The sequence below is a fragment of the Coffea eugenioides genome, chromosome 2 (genome assembly GCF_003713205.1).
Source record: "Coffea eugenioides isolate CCC68of chromosome 2, Ceug_1.0, whole genome shotgun sequence".
In the NCBI taxonomy this organism is placed as follows: Eukaryota; Viridiplantae; Streptophyta; class Magnoliopsida; order Gentianales; family Rubiaceae; genus Coffea; species Coffea eugenioides.
In genome coordinates, this window is record NC_040036.1 from 23,122,096 (window position 1) to 23,145,815 (window position 23,720).

The 23,720-nt window shown below is 36.8% G+C and overlaps 2 protein-coding genes across 4 annotated transcripts; one reads left to right on the forward strand and one right to left on the reverse strand.

Moving 5' to 3' along the window:
- The first annotated feature begins 627 nt into the window (after positions 1 to 627).
- On the forward strand, positions 628 to 7,752 carry LOC113761675 (protein RAE1-like). Of its 3 annotated transcripts, none has more exons than XM_027304760.1 (12): positions 628 to 1,159; positions 1,244 to 1,305; positions 1,410 to 1,496; positions 1,876 to 1,953; positions 2,043 to 2,236; positions 2,839 to 2,980; positions 4,341 to 4,421; positions 4,673 to 4,801; positions 5,680 to 5,757; positions 6,760 to 6,831; positions 7,261 to 7,341; positions 7,450 to 7,752. In XM_027304760.1, exons 2-12 carry the CDS (start codon positions 1,249 to 1,251, stop codon positions 7,495 to 7,497), a joined length of 1,047 nt encoding a protein of 348 aa, XP_027160561.1. In that variant the 5' UTR covers positions 628 to 1,159; positions 1,244 to 1,248; the 3' UTR covers positions 7,498 to 7,752. The 3 variants fall into 3 exon arrangements, with proteins under 3 accessions (XP_027160561.1, XP_027160563.1, XP_027160562.1); XM_027304762.1 differs by having other exon boundaries at positions 628 to 1,077; XM_027304761.1 differs by having other exon boundaries at positions 628 to 848.
- An 860-nt stretch (positions 7,753 to 8,612) lies between these two features.
- Positions 8,613 to 15,184, reverse strand: LOC113761139 (BRASSINOSTEROID INSENSITIVE 1-associated receptor kinase 1). The gene is made up of 11 exons (XM_027303998.1): positions 14,622 to 15,184; positions 13,981 to 14,113; positions 13,785 to 13,856; positions 13,224 to 13,367; positions 12,578 to 12,649; positions 12,286 to 12,357; positions 12,132 to 12,205; positions 11,697 to 11,828; positions 11,224 to 11,565; positions 10,103 to 10,497; positions 8,613 to 9,213 (listed from the first exon to the last, which is right to left on the reverse strand). Exons 1-11 carry the CDS (start codon positions 14,716 to 14,718, stop codon positions 8,896 to 8,898), a joined length of 1,851 nt encoding a protein of 616 aa, XP_027159799.1. The 5' UTR covers positions 14,719 to 15,184; the 3' UTR covers positions 8,613 to 8,895.
- Between the last annotated feature and the right edge of the window lie 8,536 nt (positions 15,185 to 23,720).

The following is a 23,720-nucleotide window of genomic DNA, read 5'->3' on the forward strand; positions in this document are numbered from 1 at the left end:
TGGTATAAAAACATTTTTAAACACACGCACAATTTAACTCTATAAAACTGTTTCTTATTGTTAGGATTGGTTATGAAAAAGCTTAGTATAAATTAATCAATTTTAACACATATTTTTTGGGTTGACCTATATATCTAAAATCGGTTTAATTCCTACAAATTCCAAGTTTTAAGAGACGGGGAGTCTGAGAAAATGAGATTTATATGGATTAATAGAATAATAATCGGTAATAGTTTGGCTTTTGATGAGTATAATCTTTTGAATTTGGCCTAAAAAAAAGAATTTGGCATCTAATAATTCAAAGTCCCTCTCATATTTAACCCAAAAAAGAAGAAGAAGAAGAAAAAAGGGATAACAAACATAAACTCATTTCATTAAAAAATATATATATTTTAAGGGGGAGGGGCTGGAAAGAAAAAAAGAATGGACTCGTGCTAGCCATATGTGATGTATATATATATATATATACCTGTACATCAAAAAGCGCTAATGCTTTCTTGAGCCAATTTTTTCCTATTTCAACAAATTTGTGAAAAATCAAATAACGTATTTGTAAATTACATTTTAATTTAAAAGAATGCATTTTGTTGATGCATTTTTCACCTTTGGAATGAAATTCAAAAATCGCCACCGTCTCTGGAAAAGCCAGTTCACATTTTCTGGGAATTTACTTGAGCAAAGTTTAGTTGAAAATCAACCCGGGAAACAGATCTCAGTCGCAATTCAAGTAAACCGCTTCGGCTTATTAGCTTTCTCTCTACGCTAAGGCGTAGCGTTGCCGGAACGCGGTCTGTAAACACACTTCTGCTGCTGCCATTGTGAGCTGCTACTACTAGTACAATAACAAGGTACAAGGCGGCGTCTATACATACACTCCCGCCCCTCAGTCGCTGTCTCGTTCGCTTTTCACTTTTAGTAGTTTTCAGTTTCCTTTGTCGGGGCCTGGTTGCCTGTACTTCCCTCTTTTCTCCTTTTCAAAATCCTAGTACTGAGAAATTCTCCTTGTAGTAAAATTTCCTACAAATTAGAGGTTTCTTCTAGGGTTTATCATTCCTCCGCTGTAGCTCTACTCTTTTGGTACGCCTTTTTTCCTCTACCGAGATTGCTTTCTACTTCCTTCTGCAGTACTAGCTCTCGCGATTGTTTTCGATTATTGATGGTAATACAATTTTATGAAGACTTTTTTTTTTGTTTTCTTTTATTTCTTGATTTTTAATTCCTTTCGTATGTTGTAATGCTCCAGTTTTAATGGCGACATTTGGAGCAGCAGCTGCTTCAAGTTACAACCCCAACCGCTCTGCTGAGGTTGATTTTTTCTTTTCCTATTGTTCTGCTCTTTCCTTTATTTCTTTTCGCTATTATTGCTGTACTTATTACCATTGCGATTCTTGGTTGGGTGTTAATTGAAGGTGGTGCAACCGCCCAGTGATTCTGTGTCCAGCCTTTGTTTCAGTCCGAAGGCTAACTTCCTTGTCGCCACTTCTTGGGATAATCAGGTGGGAGCTGTTTCCCTCTTCAATTCAATGCTTTATTCATAGAATTCCTTTTTTTTTTAATTAATGTTGTTGCTTTACTATTTTACTTTTTAATGTTAGTCCTGCTATTAGTTGTTCAAAGGTTTTGGAATAATGTTTTTGATGTCTAAACGGAGGATTTGTGCACCTGAACTTTTTAGTTTGATGGTGAAATAATCGATTTTGATATAAACTTTTTGGGGTGCCACCATTGACTTATGTTTTTCTGTTACTTAAGCCTCAGTAGCTGTAGATAAACTCTCTCTCTCTCTCTCTCTCTCTTGTGTGTGAGTGGTGGAAATTTTTCTTTATTTTGGGGACTGGAGCTTAGAATTGTGAGCAATACTGCTGCATCTTGTAGGTGAGATGTTGGGAGGTAATGCGGTCTGGAACCAATGTTAGTACTTTGCCTAAGGCTGCAATGGCGCATGACCAACCGGTAATGTATTTGATCCCTGTGCTATATGGTTCTCCAATTATGTATGATTTTGGGTTGTTCCTTGACCCTTCAGTTTTAATGTGTGGTAGGTTCTGTGCTCCACGTGGAAGGACGATGGAACTACTGTCTTTTCTGGAGGATGTGATAAGCAAGCCAAGATGTGGCCTCTGTTATCTGGTGGCCAGCCAGTGCAAGTGGCCATGCATGATGCCCCCATCAAGGAGATTGCTTGGGTCCCTGAAATGAACATGTTGGTAACTGGAAGCTGGGACAAGACATTGAGGTGGCCATTGATTTTAACTCTTTTTAAAATTTTAATTGGACTCACCAATTGTGTATTTTCTCTCGTGTACTATTACTATATTATATGCTAGTGTAATGTTATTTTTCCTTGTATGTTGATGACTAGAATTTGTGAAATCTGAACTTGTTATATCCTGTCTTTGGATTTTGATATATCTATATTCAGTGATTGATCGTTCGTCATGCATACTGGCTTTTGGAATAAGATAACTAGATCATTTTCAAGACACATGTATTGTTGGGCAGACATCATCTATACTCCTAGTGTGCATTGCCGTTGAAGTTTTGTGTTCCTGCTTAATGTTATAATCTCCATGCTTTCCGAAATATGTCAATGGTTCTATGGGTTTACTGAACTTTGTGCCCTTTGAAAATTGCACTTGATTTTCATTTGATCCCATGCTAGTCTCAACAGATGTGAGACTTTTGTGTTAATCGGCTTTCTGTTACTATTCTTTTTTTAATGATCCCCTCTGAAGTTTTGTGTGAACCTGATTAATCATCCTTTTGTTTTTCTTTCATTTGAAAGTGGAGAATCTTCCCTTGGTCACCATCATGGTTCTAATTAGTTTTCTCTTTCAGGTATTGGGATTTGAGACAGCCGAATCCAGCTCATGTTCAACAACTTCCTGAGCGCTGCTATGCCCTTACTGTTAGATATCCTCTGATGGTTGTTGGAACTGCTGACAGAAATCTTATAGTGTATAATTTGCAGAACCCTCAGGTATTTATTTTCTATTACAAATGACTGAACTCAAAGAACTGGTTGGGAAGTTATTGGTGTAATATAATATAGAAGTAAGATCATGCTAGTGTGAACGTTGTCTTTGATGAAACGAAGAACTGCTTTCAGTGACTTAGAAATGGTATATAATTTAATATGTACTCCTACACCAATGGATATCTCTTCGGACATATGCTCCAGATTGTTCTCTAAGACCATGTTCGGTCTTCCTTGCTTTAGGTGCCATCAAGGATCAAACTATATATATATATATATATATATATATTGAGTCAAAGTTTGAAGTCTATTTGTTGTCTATGTATTGTGGTAGTCCCCTATTAGAATGTTGAGGACTACCACTCAGTGACAAAGGATGCTTATGATGTATGAACTTCTTGAATCTCCTGACGTTGGGGGGAGGTGGAGTAAAAAATTTTATCAGGAGGAAAAGAAAAGATTTACATGACTGGCCAAAGTGGTTTGAGCTTCAGTTACGATGACTCTGTATCAGAATATTTTATAACAGGCTTCGACCTTGAAGATTTGTATTGTTTCCCCCCCAGAATTGACCAACTTTGCAAGCAGAAACCCAGCTTTAAATTGATGTTAGATGTGAAACATTTTGTTCTATCTTTTTTCTATCACCAGTGATCATGTAAGGGAGAAGTTTATCTGGCTGTAAACTACTTTTGAATTGGTATGAGAAATAGTACCAACCTGTCAGTGGTTGAACTGCTTCCAAATCTTTGATTCCAAAAATGAAATCTTTGATTTCACTGTTTCCCTTCTCTCCCTTGTCGAGGAAGAAATCCCTACTTTGTCCAGACATATAGTTAATGATTCATGTATTTCTTCTTCTATCAGTGGTGGCTTCTGCAAGTTAGTTATACTTGAATTCACTGCTTTGACATTTTTTCGAAGCTTTGTGCATGGGTAGTGTTTATATGTATGTATAACAAATTAGGCTTCAGCTTAATTGGTTGGTAGTACTTAATGGTTTTCTTTATTCTTCACAAAGTTTTCTTTTTCTCCGGTTTGGGTGTCACATGGCAGAATTAACTTCGTAAAACTGTTATAGTCTACATTGTGGCTTGGAACCCTATGCAACTTCTCAACCAAAACTGACAGTTAAGTGTTTTCATAAAAGAAGGTAGAAGTGGGGTTGCAATTTCATATGCTCTCGTGTCTGCTGTTATCGTGGTAGTTGCTTAGGACTTGTATGATTGCATAATTATATTATAGACAACTTGATTGTAACTTTCTCTATCCTTTTCCACTGAAATGTTGCTTTTCAATGAAAAGTAGACTGCTAACATTTTGAATTTGAGAAAAAGTCAATATAGTTTATTTGTAACTGCAGACAGAGTTCAAGAGAATCACTTCGCCGCTAAAGTACCAGACGAGGTGTTTAGCTGCCTTTCCTGATCAGCAAGGTTTTCTGGTAAGTAAATTTTTTGTTCTAGTAGTCTTTTGAACAATCATTGATGAGTTTTCTGCTCATCCAATGGTAATCTTTCTTAGCTTCACTTGACATTTTCTCAGTGATGAAAACAAAATTGTGTCATACTGAAATTTTTGAGAAAAAGCTTGGGGGTGCTTTTCAATTAGTATTATTTTAAATGAACTTATTTCTAGTTCTTATTTCTTGTGAATTTTGCTAATGATGTTATCTGTGGCATTGTTGCTCTCCAGGTTGGCTCCATAGAAGGCAGGGTTGGAGTTCATCATCTTGATGATGCACAACAAAATAAAAATTTCACCTTTAAGTGCCACAGAGAGGGCAACGAGATTTATTCTGTCAATTCGCTGAACTTTCACCCTGTAAGAACTTTTCATCTGATTTTAATTGTTCCTTTTTTATTTGGTTGTTTAGTAAGCCAACTTCTCTTCAAACTTTCATGGAGATGAAGATGTAGCTACTATACATCGAAATCTTTTGTCAGTTGGATGTTGAATGTAGTCTTCAGAGGTTCAAACGAAGTAATAGTAATTTTGTAGTAGATTTTTTTCTGCATTCATAATGTTTGCATTATGGGGTTCTTTACCTGACACATAATTCTTGATTGATTACAATTATTTGGATTAGTTGAATACATAATGAAAACCTCATCCATATTTGTAGTTCCCTGACATGTTTGGCCATGAATTTCTGATGTTGATAACTTATTTAATCTCCCTGAACTGGTGACTTCTTGGTGCTATACTGCGCTTTTCTTTATCAATAATTTGGTTAAATGGATAAAGTTGTCCAAAAGAATCGAAAGGAAAATCTCTTATTCCTTGGATCAATTGATTGACATGTTGTGTTCATTAGCTTCCCCTTGCCAGTAAATTCTTTGCTCAGAAACAAGAAAAGATCTTGGTGATGAACCTGTAAGCTGTAACACTTGATCAAGGTGAGCACAGCCTGATTTGGGCTTGTAGAATTGGCTCAGGGTCATGTTTGTTTTGTTCATTTCATGTTTGAAAGCAGAAAAGGGTTTCAGAAACTTACCTTTGTTTTTATCTTTACTGGATTTTATACTCACATGGTCCGTCTGGAATCAGTTGTCTGCATCTTAAAACTTGTTAAACAGTCATTTTATCATCTTATGCGAATTACAGATCCCTAATGCTGTGCACCTATATGCGATTGAGTGCCATACATTTTTCCAGTTTGGCTCTTCTCCCTTGCAAGATCTGACATTCCTTTGTCTCAGGTCCATCATACATTTGCAACTGCTGGTTCTGATGGTGCCTTCAACTTCTGGGACAAGGATAGCAAACAGAGGCTTAAGGTATTTTTCTTTCCGGCAAAAAACTTACCGATCATTAAACTATAACGTGCGTCGACTTTTGATCATCGAACAATTTTTCATCATAAATTGGCCACTAAACTAACTAATCAACACAACCGTGGCCATTTCATGAATTTTGGCTCTTAATCTACAAAACAATCAGAACATCCAACGGTATTTCTGTCCACCACTAATTAGACCCTATACCCTTGCTCCATTAAATTCCAGCAAAATAACTCCAGTACTAAATGTATCAGATCCTATTTCTTGCAGTTCTTCAAGATTAGCGCATGTGGTATTTTTACCAACTCCAGAATTCATCCAATACAATTAACACTTAGTGGTGGACAAAAAACCTCTTAAGCATTCCGATTTTTTGTAGATTAAGAGCCAAAATCCACGAAATGGCCATGGTTGTACTAATTAGTCAATTTAGTGGCCAAATAATGATGAAAAATTGTTTGATGGTCAAAAGTCGACGCAAGCAATAGTTCATTGGCCACTAAGGTTTTTTGCCCTTTTTATTCCAATGTATGCTTATAGTCAGTTCCACTGGAGTTATTAAGAGATTTTCTGTATTTGACAGCTAGTGTTTTTCCTAACTATTCCTCAGGCTTATTGATGCAAGGGAGTGGATGAGATTTTTCCTAAAAAGATCTTGAGTACAATCTCAGTTGTCATAAATTTACAAGACAAGTCTTTCATGGGTTTAGTTTTTCTAGTTCCTCATATCAAAGCTTGGGGAAAATTGAACACATGCTAGGCCTTACTGGGTTTTTCCATGCTGCTGTCTGAATTTCATTTGAGAATCATATAATAGTATGATTTTTTAAATTAACTTTCCCTCTTTTTAGTCTCCTTTTTCAATTGAAAATTAAAATTGGCTATATTTTATATTTTTTGTTGTGGAACATTCCCAACCTCTTATTCTTTCCCATTTTCATTGTTCTGCTTATCCTATGTTATGGGATTTTTGTACTTACTATTTTGTTTACTGGTTAGGCTATGTCGAGGTGCAGCCAACCCATTCCTTGCAGCACATTCAACAGTGATGGTTCAATATTTGCATATTCGGTACGACTTACTTTCGTTAGATTGTGTTCTAGAAAATTGGTGTTATTACCTTGTGATAAAGCTTGTTCTTCTGCCCAACACCCGCTGCCCCAGGTTCTCTCCCCCCCCCCCCCCAAACCCCACCAAAAAAAAAAACCCATGTGGGGGGAAGAAAGAAGTGGAAAGGAAAAAAAAGAAAAAAGGAAATATTATGAGCATTTTATTTTGGGATCATCTGTTTTATGCTAGCAATACTTAATTCTAGAATCTTTAGATTTGAACTTGTATCACGGAGTTCTAGAGAAGGTATTGGAGTAGTGAAATTGTTCTTCAGGTAGTTGACATTGCATGTTATCCAACAATATATACTTAGTTCTTGTAGTTTCATGGGTTTATGTTATTTGCAGTGTAAACTATGTCAATGATCAATTTTTGGTCTTTGTAATGCAGGTATGTTATGACTGGAGCAAGGGCGCTGAAAATCACAATCCAGCAACTGCAAAGACCTACATACTTCTGCACTCAGTACAGGTAAGCTACCCTTTTTCCCCCCACATTTGCAATTTAGTTATTTCAATAAGATATACGTGAGATCCTGTCTGCTAACTGAAAGCCATTCGTGCTCCTGCTCTTTTGCAGGAAAGTGAGATTAAAGGCAAGCCAAGAATTGCCACTGGAAGAAAGTGAAGCGGGTAGTCATTATCATAGGTGAAGAATATACATTTTGTTCTGTACATGATATTCTATCAAAATAGGAGTGTCTTTTTGCTTTGAGCGCCTATGTTTCTTGTTAGTTAAATTTTTGCATTCCCTTGATATGGCGTTTTCAAGTGTCCCCTTTCCAGATTGGCATTTGCCATTACTCTTGTTGTTTTGAGTTGGGGTGCATCAAATATCGCCCTTATTATATAGTTCTTAGAATGATTCCACTTCTTCCGTCTTTATAGAGGCTTTTCTTTTCGTGTTTAAGAGCAGCATTAATTCATTAGATCCAGTTTAATTCGTTACTAGGAATTTGAATTTCACTAGCGGTAGCAACCATGGCAACAGCGTCCTGGCTGGTTGCCATGATTTTGGGGACAGGTGTTTTGACAACACAGGCAAAAGCAGAATTTACAGTTGCCTTGAAACTCCTGCAAATTTGGAACAACAAAACAAAGATGGGGGCAGAAGTAACGGAACATGAATGGTCTACATTTTGTTCCGTCCCTTTTACTTTTCGCATTTGTTTTGGGTTCGGCGTTAAGGCCTCTCAAGATGATGTACACAAGTTTTCGTTTAGCAGCTTTATTGGTAGTGCTCAGAAGAAAATGATTTTTATCTTCCACCCCAAGAAAATTTTTTTTTTAAAAAAAAGCGTCTCTTTTCTCAATATGTTTGATTTACGGTCGGCTTCCTACTTCATTAAATGCCAGTTTACATCTTCAAAGGGAAGTTCAGAAAAAAGAAAGGAGAAAAACACCTGGACATGCATAAAATCAGAATCTTTGCAGGTGAAATTGACTTTATGGGTTTTAAACTATATTCACCAATTGCTTAAAGAGGCTTCTTGATTTCCAGACTGCAACCTCGTATACAGTGTGTTAGTTTAGTTCTAGATTATACGATCAAGCCTAATGCTTGAAGCTTCAGCTTGTTCGAAGAGGGTTTTTTTTTTTTTTTTTCATCTGTAAAAGAGCAATGACCACTTTTAGGAACATCCTCAAAACGAACGAAACGAGATGTTTACACGAGCAGAAAATTCGAAACTGCGATTTTTGTAAGGTGCTTATTTAATTGACAAGCTCCACCACTATCCAATGTAAAAAGTAAAGTACAATTGGTGCTCTCATAGAGATACCTGGCATGTGTTCACTTGCACCAAAACACCGTCACGTCAGCTGGCAACCTATAGACAATGTTACTGTCGTCAAAAATTCCTATTACATGATACAAATTTGACACCGGAAAAAGTTAAATATAGAAAATAGCAAAAATTATGGGGGGCAGAAAAAGATATGCACAAAGAGAACAGACTATATCTTTTCTCAAATACAAATTAAACTCCTATGGAGTCGTAGCACACAAGGCATAAATGTCTTGATTTCATCTAGGCCCAGACAGTTCATCTGGTCGGAGGTTTGATGTGGAATCAGCAATGATCCAATCAGTATTTGGATGGTGTGTATGGTTGAAATCCTGTCGGAACATCTCCTCCTTCTGCCACTCTTCCCATCTCTCAGCTAAACCATCACCTTCAAGCATTCTGACAACTTCTGACATTTTGGGACGCTCTGTAGGGGAACTCTGTGTGCAGAGCAGAGCTACCTGAATTAGTTGTTCCACCTCATCTTCGACATAGTTACCCTGAAGATCTGCATCCACTAGTGTTTCCAATTTTTTCTCCCTCAGAAGTCCTTTAACCTGAAAGAACATTTCAGAAAAATCAAACCCTGGATGTACAAATACACAAGTACTGTAGAGGTAACTACAAATGGTGATTTAGTTAGGACCATCACAATAGCTAAAATGATCGGGAGGAATTGATTATATGGGGCCAGAAATGTCAGAAGAGTAATGTTGATAACAATTAGCATTCAGTCATGAAACCATACTTTCAGGTAAAAGGCAAATTGCTACTTCTCAGTTCTATCACATTGCTCTTATTATTTGTGTGTACTGTGTGTTTGTCAAAAAGAGAGAGAGAGGAGGGAAGGTACAGAGATTTTACAATTTATGATTTGATCCATTCAAGGATTAAAAAAAACACACACACATTTTCTTCTCTGGATCTTTTCTGAGGAAAACAAGAAGTGCACAGTAAAAGAACTAAGCAGTCAGATGCTTGGTAACCAGCCAGAACTCAATAAGACTTGATAATCATGACAAATGAGAAATTCCAAACTCCCATGCAAATGAATCATGTAATAGGAGACCAGCCAAGCTTCTGGAAGAGTGGAAGCTTGAGTAAATTCACCATCCTCTACTATCACAGAGAATACCATTTCAGAAAAAATCTACAGCATTTTTGCGAAGTCTTGCCCTTAAAACATGTTACCATTTTGGTAAACAAGCCCAACTCGCTTACATCCTACTTCCGTTCAAATTAAAATTAGTCATAATACCCTAGAGACATGATCACAAAAAAATTTTCATTCCGAGTTACACTGCAACAAATAAGTGTCATTCTTTCAGGTCTAGGTTCAACATTCATGAAACATAAAATGATTCCTAAAATTCTCAAGATTAAGTGAGAAATACAAAGTAAACTAAAGAGTTAAAAGGAAAACATGACAGAGCAATATACACTTACCCAATCAAGCAACATGACATCATCATCATTGGCGAGACGTGCAAGATCAAAAGCTCTCTGCCCAGTGATGAGCTCAAGAAGCATGACACCATACCCAAAAACATCAGTCTTCTCTGAAGACTTGCCAGTGGAAAGGTATTCTGGGGCAATATGACCAATTGTACCACGTACAGCAGTGGTGACATGGGTGTCCTTATAGTCCATGAGCTTAGCCAACCCAAAGTCTCCAACAACGGCTTCAAACTCCTCATCTAACAATATATTTGCAGCTTTTACATCCCGGTGAATAATCTTGGGATCACAATGATCATGCAAATAAGCAAGTCCCCTGGCAGATCCCAATGAAATACGCTTCCTTATTGGCCAATCAAGAGGGGGTTGAGTTTCAGCGCGCTCTACAAGAATTATCAATAGCTTAAGTACAACCGAGAACAATCCCTATAATAGTAGTTAAAGCTCTAAAAATAAGATGCTAAAGATGTTTGAGAGTTGGTATCAATGTAAGTGAAATTTCAACTCCTTAGGTATGCTTCCCCACAACCCCCGCAACCCACTTCTTTCCAAAAAAGGGTAAAACAATTTTAAGTGTTTAAAAGAAATCCATTTAAATCTTTATTAATAAAAGATGTATTCTGCTTTTTGCCCAAAAACTATTAACTACAATGGTCTTGCCATGGCAAACATCTGCGGCTGTCTTAGAAAAATGTTGCACCCATCAGGCACTTAAATATCCCGATATGCATCCTATGGCACCTAGGCAGCAACATTCATATGTTGGGCAAAGCAAACATCAGAGGCAGCAACATGCCCATGGTGGGTCAAACACCCATGGCAATAAAGTACCTGTTAGCAGCTATCAATGCAACGACTTGCCCAAAACACCCAAAGGCAGGCACAATGTGCCCTCGCTGGGGCAGACACCGAATGCAGTGAGTCTCCATGTTGAGGCAAACATCTAACTATAATACTTGACCAATGAATGATGACTATCTTCTTAAAGTAAATCATACCAAACAGTATCATGGTATATATAAACATCTATGAACTTAATGAAGAAAGAGAACTTAAAATTTTGACCGTTATTACTGGCTAAACCCCATGAACAATTTAATGGCCTTTACCTCTTAAACATGATGCAACACTGCCATTCACCATGTAAGGATAAACAAGCAACCGTTCTGTTGGTGTCATGCAAAAGCCACGTAGACGAAGTAGATTTCGATGGACAGCCATACTGATCATCTCCACTTCTGTTTGAAACTGCAACTCTCCACCTTGAGTGCGCTCCTCTTTCAGTCTTTTAACTGCCACTAGAGATCCATCAGCTAATCGGCCTTTGTAAACCTTACCAAAACCACCTCTACCAAGAATATTTTTGTTGCTGAAACTATCACTGGCAACTTGCAATTCACGTAGAGAAAATCGTTTCAACTGCCCTAGATGAACTTCTGGGTCCTCCTCAGCTGCACAGAAGTCAATCAAATGAGAACCATTGAACAAATGGGAAACCAAATTACTGAGGATCTCTGCGGTGAGTGAGCACTAAATGGAACACTATGATGATTGGTCTAAGTCAGGCTCTAGATACACTAACCAGGAACATCAAAAAAATGATCTTGTGGTTTCCTTCTGCGCCACCAAGCAAGTAAAATTGCAGGTGCAGCAAAAAGAAGAGCAGCACCTGCAGCAACTCCTCCAGCAATGGCGCCAGTAGCACTATTGGTGCCTGGAAAGCCAATTGACAGGTATTCAATACATAAGCGACTTGAAAACCAATAAAATCACTCATCAAATATACTACTCTCTTCAGGAAAACATGCAAATGACCAAATTTATCTAAACTATAAGATCATGCAACAAAACATGTTAACACTGAGGGTGGAATGTTTGTAGCAGTTTTAATTCCTACTCTTTCAAGACAAACTAATATCAAGTGTGATTATTGGAAAAAAGTAGCAGGGAAAGTAGGAAGGAAATCATGAAGAGCAGTAGAAATCTAATGATGACAAGCAAATAAGCAAGAAAAGACCTCGAGCTGATGGAGTTGGTGAAATTGGAGGTGGTGGAGAGACAGGGAGAGGATCCAAATGATTGTTTTGAAAACTGCAAAACATGAACAGAAGTAGTCAGCAAAATACCTCAATCGGTAACCAAAGTCCAAACATATGAACTCGAGAAAGAACCTGATAGGAGTAAAAAGTGAAAAGGATCCATTGACAGGAATTTGGCCTGTCAACTGGTTATTCGACAGATCTCTGCATTTTACAGTGCAATCAATGTGAGAGGAGAAAACTAAACCCAGTATTAGTACTATTTATTACAATAAGAAGTAATAATATTAGTCAGGTAATACTACAGTATACCAACTCAAAAGAGAAGTTGAATAAAGAGTAAAAGCAAAACACAGCAAGGATTACAATTCACACTTAGCAAAAGAAAACTGAAGAAAAATAAGGCATCAATTTTCCAACTTACAGGACTTGAAGTGTCTGGACAGTGGTTAGGGTCATAGGAATGTGTCCAGTCAAGGTATTATTATTTAGACGCCTGTTCAGCGCACAAGACAAATAAAATCAGCATTAATTCAGTTACAACAATAACATAAGAAAATCATTATTGGTTCACAGTTGAACTGTCTTAGACAGTCAAAGCGTTTCGTCAGAGTATACTTGCCTAAATACACAATTTATACATCAAATAGCTAATTCACAGCTACAGGATGTGATGAAATTTTCCATATCATACAAAAATATAAAAATGGAAAACAATTCTGGTGCATTTTGCATCACACAGGTCTTGACAGTTCCAAAATAGAGAACTCTATTAGGATTTTGGTACGTGTTATTATGGCATTTTTTAGTCTATAGAGCAGACTTTGTCTACTATGTATTTTAAGTGTTTCAAATGTGGATTAAATGGAAACTACATATATCCCTTTCTCTCCCTCGCCCATTACCCGGTTGCTCAGCATAAGTAACTATTTGTACCACAATACAAACAAAAAACAAAAGAGTCCAACCTGGAACTTCTATGAACTACATGAATCCAACATCATACCACAGCACGAGACTTAAATATAGTTCGAGAAGAAATTAAAGAAAACGATAAGAGCAACTCATACAGGAAACGTAATTTCTGAAGTTTTCCCAACGTGTCTGGTATGGGACCATTCAAGCTGTTTAAGTAAAGATCCAAGCTCACTAAGTTTGTCAAGTTCCCCAGCTCATTGGGAATTCTTCCACTAATGTTGTTACTATAGAGTTCCCTGCCCAGAAAGAAACAAACAAAAAAACCCAAAAAGATATTAGCAAGCATTGATCATAAGAAACACCGACAAGAAGGATAAGTTATAGCAAGAAATAAAAAAGAACAAACCTATCACATCTAGAGCATGGCTAAAGCCTATAATCCAATGGAAACTTGCCAGGTATCCATGATTAATCATCAATAAAAATTGCAAGCCATGGCTAAGCACAAATCTTTACAGGAAGAGAAATGCAGAGATATACATAATCTGCCTCTTTGCTCTTCATGGAGCCTAACTTTTCAGTAACTCAACCATATCAAGATGTTTGACAAGTTCAAGCATATCAAAGTTTAATAGTACTATGCAGTGAACTTCCAACAGAAGGTCTTGAAAGTACTCCATGCAAAGAATTCTGATCCAAAAGAGTTGACTTACAAGTACTGCAGATTTGGGAGCAGACCGAGCTGTGGAACAAGTTGGCCAGACAAATTTGCATTTCCCAGATCACTGAGAGGAAGAAGCAATACAAATACACATTCCATCAATTCTCCAAACTCCAGAGTAAAATGTAAACCACAATTACACAGTACATTGTACAGCCCCATTTCTATACAAGGCATAAGGAGCTTACACCCTGGTAACACTGTTATCACTGTTACAGGTGACGTGAAACCAAGTGCAGGGATTGACGAGGGTTGGATCCCAACTTTGCAGAACATTATTAGGATCAGCTAAATTGGTCTTCAGCGCATTCAATGCATCACCTGTCTTGCATAAAAGATTCAGATAACAATTACCAATTTTCACACATCAACTAGCTAATGCTAACTCTTAACATATCTTCATTTCTGGATAACGCAACAATATAACTAGAGAATAGCCCAACTAGTCGATTCCAATTTTTTTTTCTTTTAAAAAAAGGACGATAAGTGCCACATATACCCAAAAAAATTAAAACTTTCATGTATCGACAACAATATATCATGCTAAATTCATCCCGTGGCACTACTTCATAATCAACAACTATCCACCAATACATATGCAAATGAATTCTGATGCTAAAGACCAATCCACGCAGTCCAAACAAGTTTCTTAACTCAATTCACAAAAAAATCCACTAAAAAAATTAATTATCCTAGCCAAAACCAAATTACAATTTAAGTCAACTAGCAGTCGCTGTCACCAGCTCCATCATTCATGGATGCTAGTAAGTAAACCCAGAAAAGATAATTAAACAACAAAAACTAATACTAAAAAAGACAGACAACAGACCTTCAGCGTTACCGGAGACGCGCAAGAATCGGAGAAAGAGCAAAAGAAAGGAGATAAAAGCCGAAGCTGAGATCGCGGAGACCACCGAGCGATCCATCAAGTTCACGGCAACACTTGCTAAAAGCGTAGATTCAAAATTCTCATCGCAAAACCACCAATATTATCAAAATGCCCCGTTAATCAAACGAAGCACCTACCAAGAAGACTTGACAACCAAAGTCAAAACCCTAGCTGCTTTTGCTTCTAATTGATTTTTATTAGCACTACTTTTTTGCTGAGCTGAGAAGAAGAAAATTCTGGTCCCTTTCTCCTCATCCAACACCAAGGAAATTAACAGAGGGAAGTAAATGTTTTTAAAAAATTGAAAAAAAAAAAAAGCAAAAAAAAAAGTCAGCAGCAACTTTGAGCAATAGGAAACCAGTAACTGAATACAAAATGAAGTTGTTAGGTTAATAATGATGTTTAAATTTAGTTTTAAACTGGGTTGAGTAGAAGCTTTGAAGGGAAAGAATGGGACCAAAAAAAAAAATGGAATTAAATATTAGAGAAAATGAAAGGGGAGGAGTGGAATGGAGTTGAGTTAGTCAAAAGTTCCGTTTTCAGACTTCCTTGCTGTGTAGTTTCTATTCTACATTTTCTTAAGAGTGCCCCAGTTGTATTTAATGATTTGAATATATGTGTGCTTAAATTATTACTACTTCACTCAACATCATTCTGTTATCTCTCTTCGTATCCAATTTTTTGTATTTTCTTTCTGAATATGCGTTCTTTTCTTTGGTTTTGAGCGGAGGCATAGTAGAATCGACCCGATTCCGAATAATGCATTATTCAATTTCGACTTGAGCTAAAAAAACTTGGATTAAACCTTGAACTTTAGTTCAAGCTCGCCGAGCACCTGAAAGTCGAGTTCAATATCGAAGTGCATCTTATTTTGCATTACTCGAACTCAAATTCTTGCTCATCGAAATCAGTCAAATTTGTTCGAGCCTAATCGAGTTTAAGAAATATAAATATATTTTTTCATATAATTTTACACAGGGAACAAAGTAGAAATTTCATATTAATAAATAAAAAATTATATATGTGTGTGTGTGAAACTCGATCGAACCCGAATAAACTGGATGAGCTCTCATACTTCATATATTAATTTCGAACTCAACTCGTTAAGTAGTTCAAGTTGCTAGAACTCGAACTTGAACTTAATAAGCTCGCGAATCATTCGATTAAGTTTAACTCATTTCCATCCCTAGTTTTGGTAGCAGAGAATAATTAAATTTCTAAAGATTTTTATCACCTCTAATTGCATGGATTTTCGCCAAAAATATTTTACTTTTTTTAATCTAAATATTTATATCGACTAGCTTTCATTACTTTTTACGGTAACCTATATATATAAGGCAAGGCCAAACTAGGTCAAAAGAAGTAAATAACTCATTTCTAAACTAAAGGAATGCATTACTACATTATCTTGAATTTAATGAAGAGTGCACTGTTACACACCCTTTATAATACCAAATAAAATCCCTTTCTTTAAGGGTATGTAATTGAAGACAATCCCTCTTTAAGGGTATGTAATCGGCAAGTTTTCATTTGTAGCTAAAGTGTAAGTACTCGTAAACTAAATAGTTACATAGATGCAATTATCAAGAGATGAACAAAACAATTTGGACGTGTTTGTCATCATGATTTACAAAAGAGTTTACGAATTAAGAGGGAGGAGAAAAAATACTAATAATTAAACCCCCTATTCCACTCCCGATTCTTAAATCCCACCTCTCCTTTATCTCAGAAATCTCGCCCTTTCCTCTTAGAAAAAAAAAAAAAAAAGAGTATACAAATTAAAACCCTTAATTTAAATAAAAGTTCACCTACATTAAAGGATGTTAAAAACTATATGATACGTTGATAGATATAATAAATAAATAAGAGAAATCTTAAATATTCGAATTAGAATATGGGCCATCTTTTAGTATGCGTACATGTAGAGTATTAGATGTATATCGTTTAGAGCAAGGTATTTCTTTAAATAATTATACGAAATGAGAGCTATAAAGAGGCTAATACTTAAGGTTTTTTGTTTTTTTGGGGTCAAAGTAATACTGTAGGTTTTTGTTTGAGGCAAGAAAGTACGACAAAGATGGACAAAATTGAGAGGGAGAGGAGCAAGGACGGGGACAGGTAAGAGCGGCCGAAATACGGAAGGAAGAGTAGTTACGTAAAAGTGGGGGTCAAAGTTGCACGCACGAGAGGAGGAGTGGACCCCCCACCCCCGCCGTCTATGAGGAAAGGAAGGAACAGAAGAATGATAAAAAAAAAGACAATTGATGCAGACATGAAGCGGGGTTAGTTTTACTTTTTCTTTGTTTTCCTTTTATTCTGCTTTTGGCTTTGTTATTTGAAGGGATGTGTTGAGTTTTCTCTTTGACTGCATCTGGCCATTTTTGCAAATGTCGTTTTGGAGGCTTTGGGGTTGTTGGATTGTCTGTTTACAACTTTGCTTTGGATTATTAACATACCTGTATTCCATTAGCAAAATCAGCAACCTCCTTGGATCCTCAAATTTGAGTTTTTTTTTTAATTTCTTTTTTATATGCAAATCAAGCTTCTTCTTATGGCTAGTTTGGGGGATGAGATTTGAGCAAAAAAGAAAAAAGAAGGGAATAGAAAGTTAGGTGTTTCTGACTTTGAAAGTTTTAGTGAAATAAAAAATAAAAGAATTGGACTTATTTGAGAGGAGTTACAAATTTTTTTTTTAAAAAAATTCATCCCGAATCGGGCAAAAAGCAAACGAACGCTGCAAAAAATTTACAAAAAAAAATTTAAATTGTCCATTCTGTTCTTGAAAAGCTATTAAATGAAAATTTTATTGACTAATGTGTACAAAATCATCTCACTTCTTCCATAAACTCCCAAACAGTATTAAAATATCTTTTTTTTTTCTCTCGTAACTTAACATTTCTCTTCTTTTCTTTTCTATCCTCGACTCCCAAACTAGCTATTAGTGTTCTGAGCGTCGGACAAGCAGAATTATGCCAGACGAGTTCTACCACATAGTAGTTGTTTGCATCAAGAGGTCGAATTCGACAAGTGTATCGAAAATTCATTTGTCCCTTCTAAACTTGTGAGAAGGTAAATCATTCAACAAATTTTCTCAGTCAATGAAATCGATATAGAACGAGTAATTATAATTTTATTTTGGTAAGTAATATTTTTTAATGTATTCGTGTACAACCAAAAAGTTAAAGTCGTAAAATGAGGATAAAGAAGTGATCGTTGCATTTAAGTTAACAAAAAAAAATTTAAATAAAAAAGAAGAAGTGATCGTTGACTGTGACTAGTCAACCATGGAAATGACTAGTTTTTTTTTTTTTTTTTGAAGAAAAGCCAAATGACTAGTTCAGTAGCAGGTCTGACATTAGAAAAAGGTACTAGGATTTAGCCATAACCAGATTAAAGGTTCACATTTACGTGCAACTCTAAGCAATTATAGGCGTTCTATTGGCGACATCACTACAATGTTGACTTTGGTTCCTAAAAGGAAAAAATACAAAGAAAACCTTGACCAGCAGTAGCGGGTGAAACAGCTAAAATTTCCACACATTCAAGTATTTGCCGTGACGTATGCCCAATTGTTTGAGATAATCTAGTACCAGTATTTAAAGCCGAAAACAAAATTTAATCAAAACTAATAACGCGAAGTATCCTAAAACACCAGCTTGGATTGCTATTTTCTGAAATTTTTATAAAAAAATATATTTAAACGATTTGATGTATGTAAGGTAAAACGGTGATTGAAAAATATGTTTATGAAAAAATAAAAAAAAATTTAGAGAAAAATAGCTTTCCAGGAGCAATCTAAACACTATAATACACGTGTGTTTCATTCTAGATTTTCAATTGGGGCAGATGACATACATTTACTTAAAACCAAAAAAAATGTAAATATAAAAATTTATGGCTATTATTAAATATTTCTACAAAGGATGTGGGCTTATTTGGCAAAATTTATTTGACTATGGCAACCGATGGCGTGGCTTAATACTAATCTATTTAGAGGTAAACATGATCAAAAGAATGTTCAATGAGAAGTTGGAGTGATAATTGAACAAAATCATTAGTGTAATCAATTTATTATTGAATGAATTGATTGCTACGTGTTGATGTCGACCTGTCCACCAATTGCAATAAGAAGAATAATTTGTGCTAACACCTTCCTGCACGTGTAGGACTTGTCGAGCCAATCAGCCCACCAGTCGTCGGACTTTAGCACGTGACAACTATACAACGGCCCTGGAGTGCACGGACTTGGACTTGGGAAGTGGGTCTAAAACGGATAGTCCAGTTGGCGTTGCTATTATTATTGTCATTTACGCCCTACAATTCCATTGCCATGGCGATGCGCCTGCAGCCCATCATCGCAATCAGGGGAGGGCTGTTGCCCACAGTTGTGAAAGTGCGTGAATATCCGAATTCATGCCTGTGCATCTGGGCTCCGTGCTATCCAATTGCGGAAACACTAGAAATAAGTACTAGTAACTTCTAGAATACTAGTACTAGTGATTTGCCAAGGTAGCCAAAAATAGACACAGAAAAGGCTGGACTTTGGGAAAGGACCGACAAGGCTCTGGGGAAAGAAGAAACCAAATCCTGTCGGGTTTTGAAGACCTGAATAAGCTACGTGAAGTCTCTCCTATCCATCATCGATTTTCTTTTTTCGAGTCAAGCGCCTTGATGGGATTTTTTTTTTACCAGCAATGCATGATTGATATATACCAATGTTTCCTGGGAATTTTATAGCTTAGAAGTTCTTGTTTCTCTACGGTTGCAGTCACTGAGTTAGCTTAGAAGTTCCTGGTGCATGGTTGGTTGATGTTCATTGTCCCACAAAATTCCTTCGTAATAATCAGCTGATTTGCTAGAACTTTGACACCTTATTATTTGAATGCCTTCCTTAAGCACGTGTTGATTGCTTCTTTTACATCCTTCCACAATCATATATGGCGGTTAATGAACGTCAAATCTTGAATCTTATTGGTCTCAGACTGGTTTTCGTATAAATTATTTCAATCACCTTGACATGCTTTTACCCCTCTTCTTTCACGGGTCAAAACACGAGTCACTGAAAAGCGTCCCTTGCATATGTGAAATCTGCTCGGAATTATCTGTGCCACATTCTAAGACACCTACTACTCCGTATTGTGTCCCAACTGCGATAACCAGCATCCGCCGATGCTCAGGAGGAGTACTAAGCAAATATAGTTGGGCTGATATGAGCCCCCAATTCCTCCGTGTCCCTCACGGTCAATTCCCAAACAACCTCTCTCTTGCTCCATCTTCTGATGCTCCTTCACCGGAAAAGGAAATGATTTCTGGAAAGTCTTGTCCCATTGCAGTAGAAATTGGAGGCATTTTGTATGTTCTTGCTGGCCCCCCTACTCGGTATGATCCTCAGTACCAGGCAGTGGTCTCCTCTACTGGCCCCTCCTATCCTCGAGAGACACAGCAAATTCTTCAGCGAGTTGGCGTATGCTGTTATTGGGACAAAGGTTTATGTATCATCGGCAAAGGCCTCTGCTGTTTATGACTGTGCAACTGCATGCAACCGAGGAATCAACATGGGAGCCCTACAACTTATTTGATGGTTTCAATCCTCATGTCTTAGCACTCCGTGGATAATATCGTGTGTGGCCCCCCCCATTTCCGTTCGAAAAAGGCGCGTTCTGTATAATAATGATGCAATGATATGTTATGCTCCCTTCGTGCAGAATGCCATTATTGCCTTCTAGTTCGGAGATGGGGTTGTAAGAGAACAGTGCTTGGATAACATCCAATAAATATGTATGCTAAAAATTGGTTCATTTGGGAAGGGAAGGGGTTGCAGAAGACAATATTGTTTGTTTTTTCTCTTAAGCTGTCCAAATTAAGTAAACCCGTGGGAGAAGGTCAAGTTTGCAGATTCTTGGGTTGCGAAGTTTTCAGAACACATGACGTAGAGTTTCTAGAATCTTACTTTCCCATCTTTTCCTTCGTACAGTAAGGTGCAAACGATATGGGTTTTTCCAGTGCATTCGTCTTATATAGTTCAAGTAACATTTTCTGTTGATGTCTAGTGTGCTTGTCCAGTTGTGTGAATGTCATCTGAGATGAAGCTGGTGCTGAAATTTCCATCAAATTATATGACAACATGGGGCCATTTTTGCACTGACGTGCATGGTACTCGTCCTTGTACGGTGTTTTTTCCTGTTACGGTGCATCACTAAATCATAAGCCAGAAAACAACATTTGCGACTTGTTTGTCCAGAAACCACATTGGTGGAAGTTATTTGTTTAGTCATTGATTTATTGGGACTGGGTAGGAGATGAATAGAGGATCCCTCCTCAATTACGATTCGTCTCCAAAAAAAAAAAAAAAAAAGAATTTTTGTTTGCAAATTATCCATCACATATAATTTTTTTTTTTGTCTCATTATTCATTTTTGACAGTTGAAATTTCGTTGGTAGAGATAATTAGATTTTTTTTTTACTTTTTTTTGGCACAATCTAACAAATAGTACAAATGACAAGGACTTCTTTGTCATGAGAGCATCTTGTGTTGGTATCAATAGCAATAATTTTTGACAATTTTAAAATTATGTTGGACTGTGACTAACAAAGAATTTTAGATTAAAATAGAAGTTAGAGATTATGTAGAGGGACAAATTTAGAGTGGAGTGTTGTATTGCTTTCGTTGTCATCATAATTCATATTCAATTAAGATTATAGCTTTTTTTTCATAACTCCTACAATTATTGAGTATTATTAGAATGCAATAAATTTAATTACAAGAGAGGAGGGTATTATAGGCATAAGAGGAAACTAAGATAGGAACTCTGCTTAGACTCTAATTTACTTAGACTAAACCTACTTTTATAAGGAATATGGATAAACTTCAGAATTTTTATGATTGAGATAGAAGATCTCTGATTGATACGATTATTGGTTTCAAGTTCCAAATTGATTACGATTTAATTCATTTATGGCCAAACAAACTTTGAAAGAATTGATCTCCAATATTAATAATCATTGTGCAGAAAAAAAAAATCTCCAATTAATAGTGTTGAAAAGACTAGCAGCTAAAATTACCATCACGCAATTCAAAGTTTCGTGCACACCGTCAATGTTTGCTCAACCTTATTAGTTAATCAGTCATTAGTGTAATGCTCTCCTAACTTTTGGAATAAAGACTGATAATTAATCGAGTATAACTCTCTCAAATCAGATTTTGGATGGCAGCTTCTCATTGCATTTGAAAATGGGACCAACCTATTGTGCCCACAAAAAAGCTAAAAATTAATGTATGATCCAAAAATTATTGGTCACGAGCAAGCAGCAACAGCTGGTGGGGGGTGTGGAGTGGGACTGGCAGAAACTTTATCTTCCATTCCAAGTTAAAATCATACTAGTCCACGAAAGGCAGCAAACCATTCCCCATTTTACTTGGGGTTCTGCAAAAATTGCTTCAAAGCAATGAAATTTAGGGCTTCCATCCAAAGCCAACTCTAGCTGAACGGGAAGATCAGCCTGCATGGAGCTGTCAGGTTTGTTGAGAACGTGCATTCAGCTGTACGTAGGGCTCGATGCTGTTAGCTTTTGGGGTTGGATGTTCCAGGGGTCCTTCATCGTTAGTTCAGTGCTACAGTTGAGGGCAATGCATCTGGAGTTTTAAGGATGAAATGAATATGCTGAAAGAAATATGAGATGGACTGGCCAACCACCGCTACGTACGCCCAAATACATGCATCCATAGGTTGCAAATTTCCTGGATGACTGACAAGTGCGGGTAACATAAGCGAGAAACTCAGAGAAATAGCATCTAATCCACTGACTCGTTTGGTCTACATGCCTTTATCTAATGGCAGGAAATCATCACTATTCCTAGCTACCTTTCTTTGATTTGATGCAACATTCTAAAAGACATTGAATATCATGAACTTCTAGAAAGCTTTTTCTTTTTTCTTTTTAATTGTAGCCGGGGACCTTTTTTGATTCCTAGCATTCAGATATATGGTATTATCCTTTCAAGAAGATAATTACGGAATGGTCCCCGTCGTTGTAGGATCTGCTTAATTGTATATATGCTTTTGGATTTTTACTTGTCCAGGGACCTCACGGTCGAGCAAGAGAACAACTACAACTTGCAATTAGACCATTGAGCAAATTCAAGAACTGACGAGGAATAGGGGTTAAAAAGCAGAAAACTCGACAGCATGGCTTTTTTTTTTTTTTTTTGGGTGAGTAGCATGATTGATACAGATATGTCTGCATATACTGGAATTTTCCAGTTAATTACCATTGTTTGTGTGCGACAAGAATGTCTCGCATATAGCAAAGTCAAATTTAGATTTATCTATGTGCCGCATACGACGGTTGCTGGCCTCACTCAACTTTAGCAAAATCATTTTCTCTGCTAGAATCTGCCTGCTTTAATTTTTATAGCAATAAAGGAACATAATTAACGCATCATTGCTTGAGAATCATAGGACAATTTCAGCCCTTGTTTGAAAGCTGTTTCTCAAGCATTGTTGCCATTTTCTGGCTAGCAACTTCCCTTGCTAGATTCTTTCATAACTGGCCGTTTGATGCCTTGGCTTCCCCGTACTTAGAAACGATTGAGTTGCATGCAGTACAAGAGTAGTAATTATCTGTTCCATTCTCTATAATGAATCATTTGATGCACAACAATCCCTATCTACCCCACATCCTAAAATTCCATAGATTTTCAAATTGACGTTGTACCAAGAGAAGATTTTTCCACATTGTCACTGCTTTTTGACAAAAAATGACTATCAAAAATTCACCAAATCATGCGTTAAAAAGTTTAAATCAGTGGCTGGTGCCTGGCAAGCCTAGAAGCCCAACATGACCACCAGCCAAGCCAATCATGCCCAACAGTCCATGACGATGACTCCTGGAATCTCTTTTAATCAGTTCCCACAAAACGGCATGTCGCATTGTTTAGACTACATGCATATATAATGCATTATCCAGTCCTCATCATGCTATTAAGAAATCCTAAGGCAAATAATTGCTGTATGATGAACTCCTTCGGACATCAATCAC

Coding starts and splice junctions, on each gene's coding strand:
- LOC113761675 (XM_027304760.1), top strand. CDS start 1,249: ATGGCGACATTTGGAGCAGCAGCTGCTTCAAGTTACAACCCCAACCGC. Junction 1,306..1,409: donor ACCCCAACCGCTCTGCTGAG/GTTGATTTTTTC, acceptor TGTTAATTGAAG/GTGGTGCAACCGCCCAGTGA. Junction 6,832..7,260: donor GTTCAATATTTGCATATTCG/GTACGACTTACT, acceptor TTTGTAATGCAG/GTATGTTATGACTGGAGCAA.
- LOC113761139 (XM_027303998.1), bottom strand. CDS start 14,718: ATGGATCGCTCGGTGGTCTCCGCGATCTCAGCTTCGGCTTTTATCTCC. Junction 13,857..13,980: donor GATAACAGTGTTACCAGGGT/GTAAGCTCCTTA, acceptor TCTTCCTCTCAG/TGATCTGGGAAATGCAAATT. Junction 12,358..12,577: donor GTCCAGACACTTCAAGTCCT/GTAAGTTGGAAA, acceptor TGTAAAATGCAG/AGATCTGTCGAATAACCAGT.